We start from the raw sequence: 21720 nt of genomic DNA, 5'->3' as shown, positions 1-21720 counted from the left end.
CCTCTGGCAGACAGATGACGCAGGCTGCTTTCCCAAACCAAAGATGGAAATAAGCTGGACCTACCTGAGCTATGGATAGAGGTTAAGCTTATGTAAGAAAATATGCATATAGAACTCTGAGTTGTTCTAACCAGTTTTCCTAGATGCTCTGGCAAGCAAATGCTACTTTGTTCTGAAGATGCTGGTATTTGAGTCACTTCAATCAGCTGCAGCCACAGGTCCTTGGAGGAAAAAGGTTTATAGGTGCAAAATCCAGTTAGCAAACAGGCAGGCTTAAGCCCAGAGATCCAGGCTAAGAGTACTGGTTCCACCCAAAGAGGGGGAAGGTAGCAAAACATGTGTCTCAAGGGGTGCAATCAAGAGAGAAAAAGTTTACAGCATGGCTCGCCCAGTAACCATAACAAATGTTCTTGGGTAAGGCACTGAGTTTCAACTCAGGAGATCTGGGTTTAATTCCAAGCTCTGATGCTGTATGACACTGGACAGGTCACTTAAATCTCTGAGACTCAGTTTTCCCATCTGTAAAATGGGAATATTAGTTTCTTTCTCCCTTATTTTTTTATTTAGGCTCAGTTCTTTGTAAAGGGACCATCTTTTACTATGTTTATGTACAGTGTGGGACTAAGCACTGCCTTAATATAAAAAATGATGAAGTAAACATATTGATGAAAAAGATGTTAACATACTCACTTTATGTCATGCACTCAGCTATTTTTCTAGTAATGAGGAGAATTTTTTGGAAAAACTATAAAAAATTAAATCACAGTTTTATAGGAAAAGAAAACAAAATCTTTAAGAGTGGCCCATGGTTCTAAGTGTTAATTAATGAACAACTAGAGCTAAATAGTAAGCTTTAGTCATACTAAGTGTAAATTTTGAGAGTTGCAGTAATTTTCTTAAATATAACATATTTAGCATCTCTAGATAGCTATATACTAAAATAAATTATATACACTTACTGGAAATATAAAATAAGATTGGAAACAGGTGTATCAGCTTAGAAGTATATTGAAGTGATAAAACAAAATGATGTATATCACTGTTGTATTTGTCCTTATGAGCAGCGTTGTATCCATTAATCTAACGTTTTATTAACCACAATATATATTAAGTTATTTCTCTGAATGGCAGGAAAATATATTATACAAAGATAACTTTTGGAAAAAAACTATCATGCCAGGTTTGCAAGATACATAGCAACACAGTAAGAACAATTTTGCAAAACTATATTTACCTTGGCCTTGTGAAACATGTGGTATGGTATGAGGTGAATAGTTATCTGTTTATATAAAATCACATCTACACATACATAACTGGTAATGAATTTAATTTCAGTTTGCACAATATTTTGCTTAATTGATCATTCAGTCAGATGACTAAACAAAGAGACCTGCTATGGAGAAAAAGTCTATCATCTTTAAGACTTTCCCTGGATGGACGTTTGTTCAGACAACATGCATAAGGGCAGGTGCTTTTGAAAATTACAAAGGTCTTTGCAATACTTGGAATCATCTTATAGTTCAAGTACTGTAACAAAAAAAAAACAACAAGCTGACAAGAGAAGAGAAGGAAAAAGTATGAGAACTGGACAAGTGACTCATGGTCCCCAAGGAGCAATGAAATAAACTACAAGAGTACTGTCAACATGAATTCTGAGCCAAAAGAAAACAAGGGGCTTGTCTTCATGGACACTAGACCCAAAATAACTAAATCGGCTGCAGTTCACACTCTTAGCTATGACAATGCAAGTCTGTGCATGCACATTACCTAACAGTATTTGGCCATTTCAGTTCTAGTTTCCATGTAGACAAGTCCTTTGATTTGAGATTTTTAAATTTGCTTGAAGATCCCACTTCACTAGCTGTGGTTTTGCACAGTATTTTGTCTAGTCATGTTTTCATTTTGATTAGTTTTTATTTCCGATTGTCTGTTTCTCCAACAGAAGCCTGTTTTAAAAATGAGACAATCTGAACTGGAACTGGCCATTCATTTGTCAAAGAAGTTTACCTCTTGGACATTCCTGAGGAAAGCAAACTGACTGCAGAACTTCAGGAAGGCTAAGTCAGAAGAGAAGAACCAGGCTAGAGTCTCAGTCAGGGCACAGGCACTGCAGGGCCCTTTCCCAAATGGACTGAGGCTGGCTCCAGTCACAATATGGTTCAAATCAGTGCATTCCATTAGAAGCTTTTCTTTCTTGAAAAGAGCTGCTGTTTCCAAGGACAAAGGCAGTTTATGAAAAAAAAATAATCAGTATATTAGAGTGGCTAGAAAATTCAAAGAAGCTATAACCCATTATGTTTAGTGTGAAAGTTATATTTCCTAAATTAAGGCTTGAAGATAATGAGAGTTGTGGGGTTTTGGTACCTCTTTGATCAGGGTGTCATCTGATTGAAAGTGTTCTGGAAGCACAGGGAAGCTGTATTAATTTCCCCTCAATGTATGTATCTTTTATGATAGATAATGTAACTATTTACATAATGAATTAAAAACAACTGTTTATTATAATAGCAACTATATATTCTATACTATAGAAAGAACAAAATAAAATACTGAGGATATAATATGGCAAGGCCACAATTTGACTAAATTGTGTACCTAAATTAGGCAGTCTGCTACTCGCCTTGCTGACTTCTCTGCACACCACACCAAATGCATGTTTATCTCTGCCTATTCTGAGTAATTCAGAGTTTGTTATATAGAGCTGCCTTTATAACATGATACAAGAGATTATATTAAAGTAAAAAAAAATTTACATCTACACAGTGTAGGTTGCAGAGGTAAAGTGTAGCAAATCAGTCACCCAGTCTCTCAATGATTGTTAATCAAATTGAAAGCATAATTAGCAAGACTAGGGGATTAACCCAGTATCCTAACCAATCTCCAATTTGGATAATTGCATCTATCTATACAAAATGCCTTTTCACTTAAATTAGGAAGGATATTTTTCATATCCTGTCTAAACTGTTGTGTAGTGTTTAAAGTGCCATTTTAATGGCAGTTATATTCCACCCCAGAGGTAGCTGCATTTTTATCCTACCAAAAGTAAGGATCTCTATATACTTTGAATTGGTTATTTTGTAAACACATCAATGTTTACAAAAGACTCTATAAAAATCCATAAATAGTAACTTACCTCGCACACTGTTGAAAATATACAGTCATACATATTCCACATAACTACATCCTAATTGGTACCAAAGGATATATATGTTAGCCAGCTCAGTGTAGCCATTTCCTTGTGAATTAACAGTATACCCAGCAAGCTTCTTAACACACCACAAGAATCTCTTTTTAAAAATTGATGCTATATTTATGCCTTTTGTATATGTATATGTGTTTTGTATATGTCTATATAAAATCCTTCCAGTAAGTTACTTACAAAAATGTTTTAACATACGGTAACAGTACTACAATATAATACTATATAATTTAGCACCATGAAGGAGAATGCTCTGAGTTCTCCTCCCTTAACCCTGCATTTTCCAAGACTTCCACTCAAAAGCTTGTTTCTCTCACTAACAGAAGTTGGCCCAAGAAAAGATATTACCTCACCCACCTTGTCTCTCTAAACAGACCAGTTACGGAATACGGGTCCTATAATTTGGCCCTATAATCAAGTGAGGTATTCCCACTTCTAAAGACTTAACCATAAACATCTTATTCAGAGTATACATACTACACGTGTATAACCCAACTTGAATACTAATAATTTTCCTCCCCAATATATTTCAAAAAAGGTAAAGTTTTGAATCTATACTGAAAACATTTTTCACTTTTGCTAAAAACCCTATATGTTTAAAAATCATTAAGAAGTTGTTTTAGTGGGTTTAATGTTGACTGAAAGAAGGACATCCACTTCATACGATGGGATATATTCCTGCCTCTCCATATAAAATCACTGAACCTCTCCCCCTTTCCTGTTTTTGGCTCTGGGTTGCACTGAAGTGGCTATTAGTAAGTAAATACAGTAATGCTTATATTACCCATGCTAATATACCCCCTGGTCCCTTTATTGTGAAATGAAGATCTGACCATGCACATTCTAGGTCTGTGTTAATGCGCACACATGTTTTAATACTCCCTAAATCCCAAAATGTGCAATTTTAGAAATCTGTAAAATCTATTAGAGAGACAGGGTGGGTGAGGCAATGTCTTTTACTGGACCAACTTCTGTTGGTGAGAGAGAGAAACTTTTGAGCTTACAAAGAGCTCTTCTTTAGGTTGCATATGTAAAATTTATGTCACTGTAGCCACTATTTTCTTTAGTTAAAAAGCCTTTTTCAATTAGAAAACTGTGCTAGTACATAATTATTTTGGAGTTTAACGCTAATTCCATTGTAATCACAAATTTAGATAATTATGCTAATACTCTTAGATTTCAATTTTGAATAATTCAAATATATTTTGGATAAACTGTTTTTTAAAATAATCTTTATCGAATGTCCATAAATCAAAGTAGTATTTCTATCAGCTGTTCATACGTTCCTGTACAATAATTTAAACTACTGTATTTATTGTTATGCAACACTGCAGTAACCAAATCAGCAATGTATTTATGACTCCACTGTGTCATTCTGGAAACTTCTACCAGAGAAACACAGGCCAGGAATGAGAAAAGCCATTAAGCCATAAAAAAAAAGTTTGTTTTTTCCTGTCCTGGCCTCCTAAGACCATAAAACTCGATAATCTCCTTCACAAATAGTCTTTTTTCACTTGTTTCTTTACTACTGGGGTTATAAATACCTTTGTCTTCTTCTGAGTAGACACATTTTCTTCTGTAAACTCACTTCCTGTGAAGTGCTGTATTGCAATTTTTACATGCGCACATCCATTTTAACAGCATCCCAACTACTAATACACTTCTGTTAATTTTAAAAAAATCTCATGACAAATAGAACAGCTTTCACTTTATCATCATCATTTTAGTTAGATAAAATGAACCACGAGACTATCACTCTTGACTGGAAGAGGGCATATACATATCAGAATGTCTATTTCAAAATACAGTAAAACAAATTCTCTTCAGTAGACCTGAGTGTAAAAAAAAACCCAGCGCATACTATTGGCTAGGCAGTAGTAGTGTTTTTGTCATTTAAGTATGTGTATTGACAACGTTAGCAAGATTATCCATGATTTAAACTCTCACTTGTGTACACAAACTACATCAAACTTTTTCATGCAATAATGCACCTACTACAAGTTTACAAAAGACAAACATAAATTGGTGGTAGACTCTTCTGCATAGCTAAGATCTCTTTTGTAAGTCAATCAACAATAAAGTATTATTCTACCATCACAAAAGGAAAACCTTTGGAGGCAGTAGAGTTCTATGTGTTGTGCAAATGTGCAGTTGCTAAGAAGCAAATATGCCTCTCTTCTAATCAAATAGCCCAGCTCAGCAATGCTGCTGGCTTGGGGCAAGAAGTAAATTCCACCAGCCACAAACTTAGAAACAGTCTTGAATTATTTGTTGCTGACCGCTGGCTGAACCCTGTCCTGATGAGCACCATCACCATTAGCCACTTCTCTGTGTATTTCATCAACCAATAGCAATAGCAGCATGCTACAGCACAAGCTACAAGAAATTGATCAAACAGGGTAATGAGACTATTTCTTCATGGAGGTTATTTTAAATGAATATAAATATTTTCTTTCTATATAATTTGCCACAAAAGGTCACAGAACTCCCTGTGATTCTAAACAAAAATGCTATAGTATCCCCTTTACATATTTGAGTTAGTACACAGCCAACAAACAATTCTGGGCATTTCTGATGATAGCGTAAATCTTAATGAGCTGGCATCCCAGACAACTGATTAGTGGCCACTTTTTATCTACACTTTTAGTTACGGATGAAAAGTGGATATGATGCAATTTCTAAAACTCTTCATGGGAGAACATTTGCATGTAATAATATAACTAATCTATGGGATTATTTTATAACTCATAACATATGCCTTTGTACTTATAGGTATTAAAATCTGATACTACTGTAAATTACTTAGAGCTTAAAATTAAAATAAAAAATAGAAAATTAAATGTTTCTGTAGATTCTTCCTCCAACTAGACAGAGAGAAAATGAAAGTTAATTATTATAGTTTGCATCTGAATAATTTCACTGATTCAATTTAGATTCACAAATATCTGGGCAGTTATTCTTCTTCAAGGACTTCAAAAAAAGTCTTCGGGTTTGACCTTTGCAAACTGGAACAGAATTATGACATATTTCCTTCCTTTTGCCCAGTTTAAGATCTCTGCTCCGATCACCTTCAGTACAGGGCAATGTCTTCAGCAATGTTAATAACTACTTTCCACTAGTCCAGACAATTTCAAAATAACAGACGTATCAAGACAGCATATTAAAGATAATTTTTGAAAATTACCACTGCCACCTGGATGATTTTAAGAAAATGCATACAACATAGCCCACTAAAAGGAATAATTTAGACTTACGCCCAGAGACGAGAATAAGTTATTCATGTGAAACACAAAGCACTTCAATAAATGCTGATTAAAAAACAAGTGTATGCGGGACTCAAAATTAAGTTAATTTTTCCCGTTTAAAAAGAGCTTGTTCATCAAATCAGAAACAAACATAACTAGGAAAAATTTTAAACACAAATATTTAATAAGAATAAAACTAAGATTAATTTTTATTCTACTAAAAATTGTGATTAAAAGTTTTATTCTTTATTCTGTGTCTGGAACCTTTGTCATAAAAGCAGATTTCATGAAAATTTCTGAAACAGGTAATAAAGGAAAAAAAATTAAAGAATGAAGATGAGAGGCTACATTAGTACGTTTGTGCTTAGTATTTTTACCCCTCATTAAAATACACTCCACTAAACCTATCCTCTCTGTTTATTAACATTGTATATAGGTCTTGTATGACAATGAAACATATCCAGTACCAAGTCATATAAGTAACTCAGACGTTATGTTCAAATGAGCCACCAGTTTACAGAAATTTCTTTTTAATAGGAAAAAGCAAGTAACTGCTGCTCTGTAATGAAAAAGGTATCTCTGTTGCCTGGTTTATCCTAAAGTAGGAAACCTATCACAGCTGTATCACAGAAATTTAGAATTCTTGCAGTCTAGCCAAGAATTTCTTAACTAAAAATATTTCCACCAACATTTAAATGGGCAGACTGCATATTTAATTGAAGATTTAAAAAAAAATTGGAGAGAACAAGTTACTACTGTGCAGACTGCATAAAGATACTTCGACAGACTATTTTTTAACATGCAAAAAAGGAAATCCGTAACCAAACACTGTTTTTCTCAAATAAGACCCATGTTAAATCCTAACCACGTCAGGAATAAGGTAAAGGTGCATAAAATTACAATGAAAAACAAACAGTTAAAAGAAAATTAACATCCGGTAGTAGAAAACATCTCATCAACTGTCCATCATTTGACAAAAATCAGTAACAGCAGCAAAGAAGCCAGCATACAACTTCTAGTGCCAAGGAGCCAGATGGCACTGCTGAAAAAATTATATCTACAGACTGACAGCTTGATCCCGTGATTACTGCCCAAGGGAGGAGAAAGAGGAAAACAAGGAGTTGTTCAGTGTGATGGAGTAAATCAATTATTACCAGCTCTCAACAGGATTTTCACATTATTTTAATAATGTGTTCTAAATATAATTCAGGTGAATGTGGGAAATTTGGAAGATTCCAAATATTTTTGGGGAAAAGAATATTGAATGAAATAAATATTTTGTTTTTTGTAAAAAAAAAAAAAAAAAAATCCTACTCCTATGCTGCAGGACACGGCAGATACCATCTCCAATGAGACTTTGTAATTATGTGGTAGTTAACATGTAAACTACAGAAAATTAATTTTCCAAATTATTTATTGCCTTGAAAATCCATAAATATCCTAAAGACAATCATCTGATTGCCCCCCCCCCATAAAGTTATTTGGTACTATCTTAAGAACTGGAAATATACAAAATAATAAACTGATTATTTTAAATAAACCATGACTAAACAGTAATTACCATATTGCCAAAATATCGCAAAAACATTTTGAGCTAAGACATACATTTATAATCTTTGCAATAATAAACTGATTTTTTCAAGACTATGATTGAAAAAAGTAAACTCCTCCAAATCCCAGTATTAGAATTAACAGGCAAGGAAAAAGGTCATTCCATTTCTGACCTACTATAAAAAAACATGCCACTTAAAACTTAAGATAAAATAATTTTGCCTTTTTTTTTTTAACCTTGAATAAGCATATGGCAAAAGAAATCCTAAACCACTGGTCAGAATGTAAGAATTTTTGCTTGTTTTTTTCCCTCTTGAAAAGCAATAAGGGTGAAATTTTGCCTTGCTGAAGTCAATGGCAACACTCTCTTTCCTAAATAAAGGAATTGGTTAGTCTCTAAGGTGCCACAAGTACTCCTTTTCTCTTTCCTATGTAATTGTAATAGTGACATTAATTTCCTGTGCCCATGCTTAAGGAGCAAAGTGACTTATCTGTGATCAACAAGATAATGGACCATCCCATTTCACCTACTTTCTCCATCAGACTCTATTCCTATTCTTGGTCCCTTCTTCCTGTTAGTCTCTTCCTATCAGGTTTTTTCTCTTTTTCCACATTATTGTATACCTGGTTCACTCATTCCTCTGCCCTTATCTCAGCCCCCTCCACCAAACTCCTTCAACACCCCCTACCCTCATCCCTTGCTTCTTGGATGGATTAGTGGGTAGAGCACAGGTGGCAGTCAGAGGTACATAAATACAATTTATCACATGGCTCCAGAATTAATCACATTGCTATAACACCACAATATTGGTTATATTCTAGAAATCTGGTGTGTGTTCATACATGTGTTAACACATACACAGAAATTCAGAACTATACTGCGCCAGGTATCAAACAAAAAGTCATTTCTTATCCTAACTAGGACATCTCCTGAGAGTTATGTTCCCAGGCTATGATGCCCTTACCATGAAATATGGCTTTAAGCTTAGATGGACCGGGGAGCATCAGGGAGTGAACAGCAGGAGAATCTTCTTCACTTCCACATTTCTTCTCTAATTCCTCACTGGAAAAAAAGGCTGTATATTGACTACCTCAGCCAGGAGGACAGGAAAGGCTAGACTGGACTGGTGGAAGGGAGGATTAAAAGAGGTACAAGAGGAACTCCTTTTTTACCAGGGTCAAAATAACGGGCGTTTCCAGATACTGCCAGCTCAGAAGGCTAAGCTAAAATCCTCAAATGGTATTACAATGTGTTCTCTTAACAATGGACAACAGGCCTTAACCAAAATGACTTTTTAACCAAAAATACTATAGTAAATTAAGTAAACTAATTTTAAAACCCTGAAGGGAAAAAAAAGTGGTCTCAGAAGCCATTAAGTTCTACTTGGACACCCTCTCCTATCTGTAAATTATCTGATTGGTACCAACAAAGAATCCCACTAAAGAGGAAGTCAGTAAGGGAGAATGCACAGTGAAATCCCCAGGGAAAGTTGGCTTCCTGGTATAATTTCATAAATGGTAAATGGTGCATCCAACTCCACCTCTTGGATGGGTAATCAGTGTGGTGGAAGAATAAGGTTTGACTTCACTCCCCTTTAATAAACCATTCTGTGTCAGGGCTCCCCTGCTCTTCCATTCAAATTCCTTCTCAACACTCAAATGTTAACCTATTGTCAGTCAAATGCTGCCAACTTATTATTTAATTCAAAAAGATCAAATCACTAAGTTAACACCATCCATAAAGGTCGCTATGTGTTTGGGTCCAGTCTTTGTCTGTCTGCATTGCATGCTGCTCCAGGTGGTCCTTGATCTTTTACTTGTACAACATCAAATATTGTGTGCACTTATACAATAAGCAATAACAAAATTAGATACAAAAATAGGAATGTGGGAACATTCTGTTAATTAATGCTGACATCACAATATATACCAAGGTGTTAACCTCCAAATATACACATAATCATACATGCTTGGTAACCAACTCAGATAAGCACCCATCCAAACCTTTCTATAGTTTCTGAAATACAAGGGGTTTATACCAGGTTTTTTTAGTTGCATGTGCCCAGGTACTTCTAGACTTCAGACAGGGCATGAAGCAACAAAATACCATATGGAAAGTTATTTTATGTATTTCTGACCTAATCAGACGCAAGAAGCACTGAAATAATCATGAAAACCTTGTTTTCACAAGTTATTAGGCCAACTTTATAAACCCAAGATTCAGATAAGTTTTGGATATACACATCTACACTTTTGTGTGGTTATTCAATCCAAACCAAAACTCTAACTCAAATCTTCTTAATCACTATATAATACACACGTAAGTGCGCTGTTATGAAGTAAGGTATGTTAAGGGAAGAAGTGAAATGCACAGTATGTCCTCAAGTCTAACTCACATGCAGGAGCGCTCAGAAGGTCTGCCACATTACCTAAACAAAAATTATGGGCTTTCCACAATCAGTTGATTCCAGCTTTAATTGCCCTCCAAGCAGATGACTGATGTGACTCCTTCCCCAATGTCTGGTAAGGAGATGTCAATCTCTGACTATCTTGTTTCCTCTTTGATGGGTGTGAACCTGGAGAGGTCCAGGTATTGCTACTTCCCATCTTCCCCAGGCAACATTAGAAGGCTTAAGAAGTGACTATATAATCACTCCAATCAAAGCAGCAGAAGACAGACCTGCTTCCCTACACCGCCAGATGATAGTAAGGAGCAGCAGACTCCACTCCTCCAGTATCCCAGAATGCTAGGGGAGCAGTAAGCTATTGGACCAGCTCACCAACTGGAAAAGTACTAAACAATTCCCCACACCAGGATGCCACTGTGGGGAGTGGCAGTGCTTTATCATCAACTACCCCAACACCATCTCTGCTCAATTCCAGAAGGGAGAGAGGTCAGGAGCAGCATGGGAATTGACCTTCAATTACCGCTTGGTGGAGAGAAGAGGGAGCAAGAGGATGGACATTCATTCCACTGCAGAGGGCCTTCAGCTCCTATGCACCACTTAAGCACAGAATCTATAATGAACAAGCTTCCATGGCCCAATAAAAAGGCCACCACTAATTTAGAGGAAAAAACTTCTCTGGTTTATTTTACTTCAATTACTATAAAAAAAAAACAGATATACGAAAACATGAAGACAGAATGGTAAGCAGTAATACAATGTGATTAATTTCCACAAAGACTAAATCAAAAACATACACATTGCTGCATTTTATTCTTCAATGACATTGTTCTATATTTCAGAAAAAAAATATCCTAGGATTAAAAAAAGGACATAAGAAGTGCTACTACAACTAAAATGGGGTATGCAGTTATTTAAAATTTGAATATTATATTTGGACATTGGTGGAATCTGGCTGTCTTACTTGTGCTGAATACCTCAAACAATGTGGCAAATATCAAATAACCATAAGCAGCAAGCCCAGTGTCACTTTTTCCACAAAGGGAGGGTAAATGTTAAGGGACAGGGGGTTATATTTGATCAAGCATTTTAAAAATGATACATAAAAATGCAAATGATTTAGAACCATCAAACTATGCACATTGGTAGTAACCATATGGTATCACCACTAACCAGTAGAAAGGAAAAGACTGTTACATTCACTTTTTGCAGTTTGCCTTTAACTATATTGTAATCTCCTTATGACATGGACCATGTCTGCCCGGCTATTTGTAGAACACGTAGAACAATAGGGCCCTAATCATGACTGGGGCCTTTGAGCACTACCACAAAATAAATAAGAAATTATTACAGAAAATTCAAAGTAATGTATGTGATGACTTCTTTATTGGTCATCCCAATAAAGTCAATATAGCCCTAGGATGAGGTAGCATGACAGTTTAAAATAATGTATATAATTTAGCTTTGCAAGGCTACATTGGACCCTTTACTTATACTAGAATCTCCCTCCTTTAAGTCTTTTTTAATCCAACAGGTGGGTGATTTAACACTGAAATAATCATCTTTTTCATATATGTAAGTTTGGTGAGGGGCAAAAGACCCAATGCCACTTCTGCTTCTTCAACATCCGGGGTAAAATCTTAGCTTCACTGGAAGTTTTGCCACTGACTTCAATGGGGCCACCAGCACTTATTCCATGACCAGATTTATTTTTCTAACATCTCTCTCCAACAGGATGTTGCTTTAGTTAGGGATTTCAGTTTATGAAGTGTTTTCTTTTAGTATGTTAACCTCCTCTTCAGCATTTTGTACTTTCCAGTCTGTTTCATCCACCCACTTGTCAAAGATTTTTAATTTGGATAGACACCGTCTCAAATATTCCTTTCTAGGGAAAACACAGAGGGCCTTAGGTCCACAATCTGTTCACAAATGCCATAGCTTAACTAATTCCTTTCTGGCACAGCTCTGAAGCCCTTAGCATAGTGCAGGCAGCATGGGCCTGATTCAACTCCCACTGAAGTCAATGAGAGTCTGAGATTGATATTCTCCTGTTTAATTAGTATATTCATCTCAAAACTTCTTAGACTCACAGGGCATTGCAAGTAATACATTTGATAGTCCTATTAACTTTTTTGCCCGGAAGTCCTCAGAAATACAGAATCGCATAGCATTATACCTAGCAATACATAATCATTTCTCCAGAACACAGCGTCTGTGGCAGACATTGCAAAACGGTCTAATATCCTCTTCAACACAAGCATATAAATGCTACTATTTAATACCTACACATATCATGGATAATAAGCTAAAGATTTATATTTTAGTCACAATTCAGACAACAGCTCTCTCAGAAAACAAAATTATTGGATCATACTTAAGTGGTACCATCATTCGCCATTTCTGAAGAAGCTGGAGGGGGAACACCCTCTCCTACCCTATTTTTTCATCTCCCACAGTGAAGAGAAAGATGATCTTCCCAATTTATTCCCTCCTTTCAACGGACAAGAGTAATGGTATGGGTGGAGGGGATCATCCCCTCTTACTTGTCATACAAAGCAACAGAGAGCAACTTCTCCGAACTCACATACACACCAAAAGAAGGGAGTAGCCTCTCCGAGAAAACCCCTCCTGAAGAAAACAAGGCTATGTCTACACCACAGCTTATGTTGGCATAACTTATGTCACTCAGTGAGGTGAATAAATCAGCACCTGAACGACATAAATTCCCCGACATAAGCACCAGTGTGGACAGTGCTGTTGGCGGGAGAGCTTCTCCGGCCAACAAAGCTACCACCGCTTGCAGAGGCTGGCGTAATTAAGCAGATGGGAGAGGTGCACCACTGTAAACTCTCTAGTGTAGACATACCCTAATTAAGGGGTTGTTCAAAGCAAAATTTTCCCCCAATTGGAGTACAGAGTCAGGGGCAGACACACCCACACACCCTCTGCTCACTTGAGAAAAGAAGGCCTATCAGGCCCCGCTCATTTCCCTTTGCTTTTCTGAACTGTGATCTTTCAAATTGTGCCAATCAACCTGAAATAATCAAATGGGAAGAAGAACAAGAATATACTTTTTTTTTTCTTTGTAGGAGGACTACTCTGGGTAGGTGGAATAACAAGTTAAGGAGGAATGCTCCAAGCTAAGAGCATAACAATCATTCTGTCTCCACAATTGTAAACCTGATAACTAATCCATCAGAACAACAGCTGGTAAACTCCCACTGCTTTCCTTCCCCAGGAGGACCAATCATCATCTGAACACCAGTCTGATGAAGGTACTAAAATAGTGCCAATAAAGATCTTCTAAGGGAAAAGAGGATAGAAAAATCTTAACTGTATTTTCTATTCTCCAACCCTTGTTAAACCAGTTACTAATATTGTATTATTTAAAGCAGCCCTATTATGGAAGACAGTTTTCTGCTAAATAGAGTTCCCAGAAAACAAACTCAGTGGGAACAGAGTTAAAAGAAAAAAGGAAAATACATTAATGTACATCGTACATTTGAGTTCTCTACATTTATCATCTTCCATTGTGAAGGTATTATAAGTCTCTTTATCTAAAAATGCTCCCATAACTATGTTATGGGGGGGAAATTAAACAACTGTGACCTGTAAATCAGACCCTACCATTCAAAATAAAATATAAAAACATTAAAGGGTATCATTTTTCATTCTCACTTTCACAGTCTAAAAAGCCATATAATATCGAAATAGAGAAGCATTATACCACAAGTAAAATAGTCATCCCAAATCCAGAAAATTAGACTGACTCAAGTGTGGATTTTTAGAATTTTTACACTTAGCACCAAGAGTTTTATATTCTAGTAGGGGAGAAACTTGTTGGCTTTTTTCAGCAAAAATATTCAGTAAAGCACATTGGTTACTCTCCACTACCTTACCCTGTCTCCAACACTGTCAGAATCTATTCTGACAAAAAACAAAACAAAAAAACCCACAACACACCCATTCAGTTTATTCATCACCAGCCACACATTTCCTACTCTGTTCTTGTTTTCCAGCTCAAATTGATTTTTCTAGGACAGGACTATTGCACTATTTAAGGTTCTTCAATTAAAATGGCATATTTTATTCATGATTATATCCAAATACTACAATTATGAGGACCACGTAGAGTACTTAGATTAGACACATTTTCAATATTTCTTTCAGCCTCCTGCACTTCAAGGCAACATTTCTAGATTGTCATCCACAGAAATGACTATGGTCTAAATTGCTTCAAATGTTACCAAAATCCATTGAGATCTTTTTAAACCTAACATTGATTGAGAGATCAGGTTCATGCCCCCTGAAGATGTGAAGCTAAATGTAGACAGATCTGCTTCCAGGCTTGAAAGTGCATTTTCACACCTTTGCGCACCCCCTAATGTAATTTCAGGTAGTTTGAAGCATTACCACCTCCACCAGGGACAAACAAATGAAGGAAGTGTCCCAGAAGAACATTTACTTCATCTGAACTGAACAAGCAAGTCATCATGCAATAGAAAAAAGTGAAATCAGGGTTTTGTTTTAAAAAAATTGAACAGTTTATCTATAGATTCCCTTACCAAAAATATAAAAGATTAAAATTTTAAACAGCCTGAGGTACTTTAGTAGTTTTCAAATGGCGCTGAACTAATTTTTTTTTTAAATTAATTAAAAAAAAAAAAAAAACCCACACACCACCTTTGATATTGACTTTTCCCCCTTTGGTGACCCAGTACAAGGAACAAACCATTTCCTGTCAATTAAATGGTTTCCTTTTTTATTTTTTAAGGCACTATCATCTAAAGTTGGTGATAATTTTTTTTTAACCATAACCATAAATCACAGACTTACTATTTTGATTTGTAAGTATTTTAACATGTCTTGGTTTCCCCTTTTGTAACTCAGCTCGAGGTTTATTTCCTAACACAACCAAATTCCAAAACAGACGTAAGGAGAGTAAGAAATTACAAGCAATATTGTCATACAACATACTATAGAAAAACAGGTCATTTAAGTTACAAGAAACCTAGTCATCAATAAATGAAAAAAAAAAAATCCTACTCAAAAATCAATTATTTCGAGTCCTTTGTATAGAGTAGTAGTACACCTTTCAGGCAACTGGTATTAATGAGAAGACATGACTATAGAATCTCCATCTGTTTTTCTGACAAAGCTGTGACTACTCCAGTCTCTCATTGAAATTCCATTAATCTGGTGCACCAGGGTCCGATGCGAAAATCAAAACTCCATCTAACCCATTATCAGCTCACAATAACCTACAAGTGAACTCTGCCTGTTAGCACACAGCAAGTTATGATTTTGTTATCAGTCAGCCTGTGAGCCAATAAAAAAAAAAATCAGGTTAGGAACACAGTGCCTGGCAGGGATTTTTGTTTTGGTTTGGTTTTGGGGGTGCTTTTTTTTTTTGTTATTTTATTTTTTTAATCCTTTTTCAGTTTCTGTAGGGTGTCTGAACCATGTAAGCCTATGCATTATTCTCCTTCGTTGTGATTTAATTGCTGCCAGCAATCAAGTCAAAGCATCACTGAAGTGTGCTTGAATTTCATTAGAAGATATAACTTATGCTACTTTCCTACAGTACCTAATAAACCATAAAGAAACCAAAACACATATGGCTTGAGGGAATAACTGGAAAATTAGGTGGCCATTTGGGAACTGAGTGAACTTTTGAACCAGAGGAACAGAGAAAAAGAAATATTAAAAGGAAAGACAGACTTAGAATGCACACAGAGATGTGGGGATTTGACCTTTTCAGTACCTAGAAAATTACATTAGCATTATGAAAAATACATATCATGTTTAGAGTTTATAATCCATCAAAGTTTAGATACTTTGTTAGTGCCTACCATAAGGTAAAAGTCAAAAGGACAAAGAAACAATCAGATTTGACAAAAGGCCTTTTGGTGACCTGGACTAATTTAGTTATACCGTACTTATTGTTAAATGGATTATCTCTCCTGTAATTAATATAACATTAGATAAAGGTCTCTCACACAAAAAACAGGAGTTTAGAATGATTGCAGAGTACGTATGATAGCCCTCTAGACAGTTACAGACAATTATTAGTATAACTTCGCAATTATATTTTAGAGGAATACTGAGAAATCTGACCTTAGTATTTATAGAAAACATACAAGTCTTAAATTCTTTATTGTAAGGTTTAACCATATAAACCTAATAATTTTGCATTACATAATCATTTAAGTACAGTAGAAGAAGAATGACCCTTGAAGTTAAATGGAGAATATTTCTGAATTTCAGTTAGGCTCCTAATTCCATACTTAATAAGCCATGATCCTGCAACTGGATGAGTACAATGAGATTCTTACACCTGCATGGACCTCAGTTTAAGTAAACCGGGATCAGCACAGGATCATGCGATTAAGTTACAGGATTGCAGCTTTAGGGTCCTAAATATAAGTATAAGTAGGCTGGTTTCTGAAAGTACTGAGCACCCACAAATCTATTTGTGTCAATGAGACCTGAAGGCACTCAGCACCATTCAAAATCAGGCCACCTATTTAAGTACCTAAACACAATTTGGGAGCCTAAGTCTAGGCAACTAGATTTGAAAATATTGGTCTACATTTTGAAATTCAAATGTCTTTAAAATGACCGACTGCACACAAACTAAACAAAAATGACTCAAGGAAATCATCAATATTTATGGACCAATTCCACCATCTTTACTCACTTCTGACTCAGGATCTCCCATAGGATTTGGCCAAAAGGGACAACAGTACAAAGTTTCATCATTTTAGATTATATTATCTTGTACTAGTTGTATTTTTATCCTACGTTATATCTAATTATCTAAGGATTTTGTAAATTGGCTATTATAGTGGTATCTATGCGCTTAATCTAGTCATTACAACATCCAAAAGAGGCTAAATTAATTATCTGTATGTCCAAATAAATATGATACTTAATATATTTAGGCATCAGCATTGTTCAGTAATTAATTATTCAGTTTTGTCAACAAAACTGCTATCTTTTTCTTAATAATGCACAACTTCAGAAAAAAATATATAGCTTCATTTTCTCTAAAAATTATCTGAATATTTGAGACATATATCCTTTGTAGTAGCTTTAAGCTCAACATATCATAAGCTATAACCACAAAAAGGTATTTTAATAAAATCTGTAAGTACAAAAAATGGAAACTTTGTTCGTACTTTGGAAAACTAATTTAGATTTTATATAAGCCATGCCTTGTTTGGCTAATAATTATAATATGAACTGAAAACAAAGTTTATTTTTTCTCTTTTAATAAAATTTCTACATTTGCTAAAATGAAGAACAAGATCAACTTAAAAAGTATGTGATTATTGTTGTACATTTTAACAAAGTTGTGTGTATAAAGAAAATGTTGTTATTCAGAATCAGTGGTTAGAAGGTTTATCACTTATGCATGTACTTGACTTATCCCTGTTCTGCAATAGACATAATTTTATACCTCATAAAAGCAATTTATGTTTCCAAAGGGAATAATCTGGGTAACATAAAATGTGAAGTGCTATGTTGCGGGAAGCATATTTTCATTCAGCAATGGTATTCTGAGATGGAGCTGCACAGTTTGATCATCATATCATGGCAGAAAACATCATTCACTTCTAACTTTCAGTGCCACAAATTAATATACATAGTTAATTCATTTCTATATGTATTTAATTTATAACCATATATTACCCATACAAGATTTTTTATATTGTGTATAAAAATAAATGGACCTCAAAAAATGGAAGCTATGGTAAAGCAAGCTTAACTCTTGCAATATTCAGTTGTTCATATCTTCATTAAATGTAATGCCAAATTTGGTTGTTTATATACTTTTGAACACAGGATAAAACAATATGAAAACAACTATGGAACCAAGGGTTTTTTTTTAAAATGGGAAGTCAAACTAAACATTTATATAAAGAAAACAATCTACATAAGACAGTCTTAATGTGAGGAAGCATTGTAGGAATAATTAATTTAATATTTTATGAACTCGTTCTGCATTAAGTTTAAAGAAAAATATCAATCAATTAAACTGTTTCATTATTTATAAGATAAATAATACAGCAAGCCATTAAGTAGCACAATAAAATTAAGCAAGAATCTGATAATGTTGAATTAACAATTTGTTACTACGAATATTCACATACTGCTTTACCCACTGATCTATCTTTAAAAAAAATTCTACAAAAGAGTTTTCATTATGAAAAAATATGTGAGTAAAAACAGTGTGCACTTATGACAGGTTCACTGTGCTTTTAGCACCACTAGAGAGAGCTCTTCAGTTCCTTAAAGGTTCTTGTAAAGGTAAGAGAACTGTCCAGCTGTCTGCTGATGCCTGTTTATCTGCTTTCCAACCATAACATCACCCTAATCAAAAGGAATCAGACTGCATGGGTTTGTAGCAAACTGGCAAATCTAGTGCATTTTAAGATAAACAGAGTCACATACCATCAGAGGGAGCTTCATCCTCTTTATCATATCGGTCAGATGCTAATGAGAGATTATCAGGAGGTGAAGGGAAAGAGCCCTCAGACTCTTCCTCATCTTCCAATTCTCCTGCAAGAGTCAAACAGATACCATTTGTTAATAACTGTCTCCTTCTGACATAAACAGAATGCATTTTGAAAGCAGAGATGTAGCAATTCTTTGTTAATAAGAAAGAATGATGTCAAGTCATATTTTAAATTAAACTGAACAAATTCAGTGTCCTATTGTTCTCTTAATTTCACTTTATGTACTTCCAAATACTAGAGTATGGCTGTGCACACCGGTGCTCCAAAGCTACATTCTAATTGGCCAAGTGGGTCTTTTTAATGTCATATTAACGAACCCCCTCCCAACGGTGCACAGCTGGAACCTCATCAGTTAATAAATAAATAAATAAAACCATGCCACACACCAAAAGCGTGGGTGAGGGGAGAAACTAACAAGAAACGAAAGGCAGACAGCCTGAGGATAAAGGGAAAAGAGAACATATTTGGGGAAGAAAGGGAAATTCTTCGACTGTCTCCTTCGCAAAAAGTGCCAAACTGCATTTTCAGCAACATTTTGTGTACTTCAAGTTTTCAATTTGCTTTCTCCTCAACTACAAACTACTTTTCAAAGTGTAAGGATACATCCTTCCACTTAAAAGTATTTTTAAAGGTAGTGTTTCGTTTTCCTCTTGAAATAAAAAATGGAGTCACACATAAATAGCACTCAGTTACAACTGTGTGTGTATAGCACAGTAATCTATAGGTGTGCTTCTCGGGGAACTAAGGGCCTCAGATACACCTGAGGTATGCATCAATAGCTGACTAATGTACATGTCATGTTGGGTCTTACTGCTATAATGAGGGGAAATGGAAGCGGGAGGGGGAAGTATTACATGCAGCTTTCATTTTCATTATGCAAAATGAATTCTCCTTCTCAAAATGTGGTATATGTCTAAAAATATACCAACTATGCAAAGAAAAGGAGAAAAGTTACACATATCAGAGAACGTAGAAAAAGGAGAGCGCTTTTCTTTCAAAAACTGTTTATATCTTACAAAAATTGAGTGGTTAAAGTTGAAGCTGTCAGGCTTAAAAACTTACCCATGCAGAAAAGCAATCTGAGTACAAATAGAAACACGGTCACCCTGTGTGTGAGAACATGTATTTGTGTACCCATGCTTTGTGTTGAAAAGACAGTAATTGAAATACGTAACACTAAGAAAATATACCATAGACACTGAAATAGAGGGGGAACTAACTTGGAAGATATTTGAGACTATATTAAGCCAGATCTTTTGTTTTTGTGTTTAAACCAAGTGCTTTGTAGTTCACACTACAGGCTGAAATGCAGTCTTTAACCCACCCAATTGTGCCTGGGAATTGTAGCTTATTTTGGTATCATAGATCACGCAATACTCTGGAGCTCCAAAGAAAAACACATCTACAATGCTTAAGTTTATGCATGACAAAATGATTTAAGAGTAGAATCAGCCTTAATTCTCAGTTTCCTGGCTTTATGGGGTTGAGAGATTTAAGAGTCTGTGCTGTTAACATATAGGGATATTACTCCCTGAAGTTTTATACATCAAAAGTATAATAAGCCTTTTTGTTAATTCTGTGGGGTCTTCTGTATCTTTGGACAAGGCCTAGTAATCCTTTCCCTACTTTTAATCTTCTCACAGCCAGACCCTGATGTATCAAAGCCAATATTCTACTGACCGAGGAAGACTGGAACAGACTGCATTTGAAGCTATCAATGCTACTCCTTAACCAGTCAGAGGAGTCAGTGTCGAGCAGCACAAACCATTTTCTCCCCTCCGCAGGTGCTAAGTGCCTGCGAATACATCTGAAAAGCATAAATAAATTAAAGGAAAGTGTTCAACTTGTATTTACGTAATAGAAAGCTGCACTACCAAGCAACAATGGGCATCAGGTAAATGTATCCAATACAATTTGAAGACATAATTGAAAGCATTACAGCCTAATCAGACATCTAAACGCAAAGCATGCTCAAACGAATTGTCTACAGACTCATTAACTGGCAACCATTCCATTACAATCACACATAATGTCAGTAGTGCCTTGAGCCTATGCCAATGACAACAGCATAAATTTTGCATCTCATTTCTGTGGTCATAAAATTAATGATCAGTTTTAAAATACTTCTTTGTAAAAGTTATTGCACAAAGAAAAGACATGAATGTGCCCCTGTTATATAGTCATGAGGATAATTAAGGAGTTGATGTTCATTAATATGGTTTCTTGTTTCCCCAGAACAGCATTTGATTTATCCTGGAACTTTTTTTTTTTAAGTTTAATTAATGATATATCATTAACAGTTATATAAAAATAAGTCCTATTCTCTCATTTCTGCAGTTTAACTCACCACTTAGGTTTGACCACAGAATCAATATTTTGATTTGCCCACAATAAAAAGGTATTGTACCTGATCTTTTCTTATTAAACACCATCTCTTCAATTACAGTATATTAATTTATTGATGTTCCGAAAGAGCACATATTAAGGGGGTAAGTGTGCAGAATGGTAAGTGGGGAATTAGACACTTAACTGTTGTTATGTTAACAAGGGCTGCACTTTAATTCCCTGTATTCTGCACTGAACATTTCCAACAGGTTTAACTGATATCAACTAAATATTATGAACAAGACCATATTACTTTAAAGGAGGATCTGGTTCAAACAAAAAAACAAACAACGAACTCTTCTTTTTTTCACAGTTTGTTTTCCTCTGCTACTACTTGTTCATAGTAATCAGCTCAAACATTTAAGATATTACTTCAACCACTTAATCTGTAAAGGAGATCAGACATCAAAATA

General features: G+C 35.3%; 1 protein-coding gene across 3 annotated transcripts in view; it reads right to left on the bottom strand.

Annotated features, from left to right (window-relative positions):
* SKAP2 (src kinase associated phosphoprotein 2) overlaps positions 1-21720 on the bottom strand; it is a 147006-nt gene that overhangs the window by 95543 nt on the left and 29743 nt on the right. Inside the window, exons 3-4 of one of the 3 annotated variants that reach the window (XM_084620993.1) lie at positions 20603-20729; positions 18858-18965 (exon numbers count right to left, since the gene is read on the bottom strand). In XM_084620993.1, coding sequence (XP_084477119.1) covers positions 18858-18965; positions 20603-20627 — 133 coding nt within the window. In that variant the 5' untranslated portion in view covers positions 20628-20729. Of the gene's footprint in view, positions 1-18857; positions 18966-19984; positions 20006-20602; positions 20730-21720 lie in introns of those variants that run through there. The other 2 variants (XM_084620994.1, XM_084620992.1) reach the window with 2 other exon arrangements.

This window comes from Lepidochelys olivacea (genome assembly GCF_965140295.1).
Source record: "Lepidochelys olivacea isolate rLepOli2 genome assembly, chromosome: 2".
NCBI lineage: Eukaryota > Metazoa > Chordata > Testudines > Cheloniidae > Lepidochelys > Lepidochelys olivacea.
Note: the sequence above shows the minus strand (reverse complement) of the source record. Positions and strands in the feature narration are given on the sequence as shown.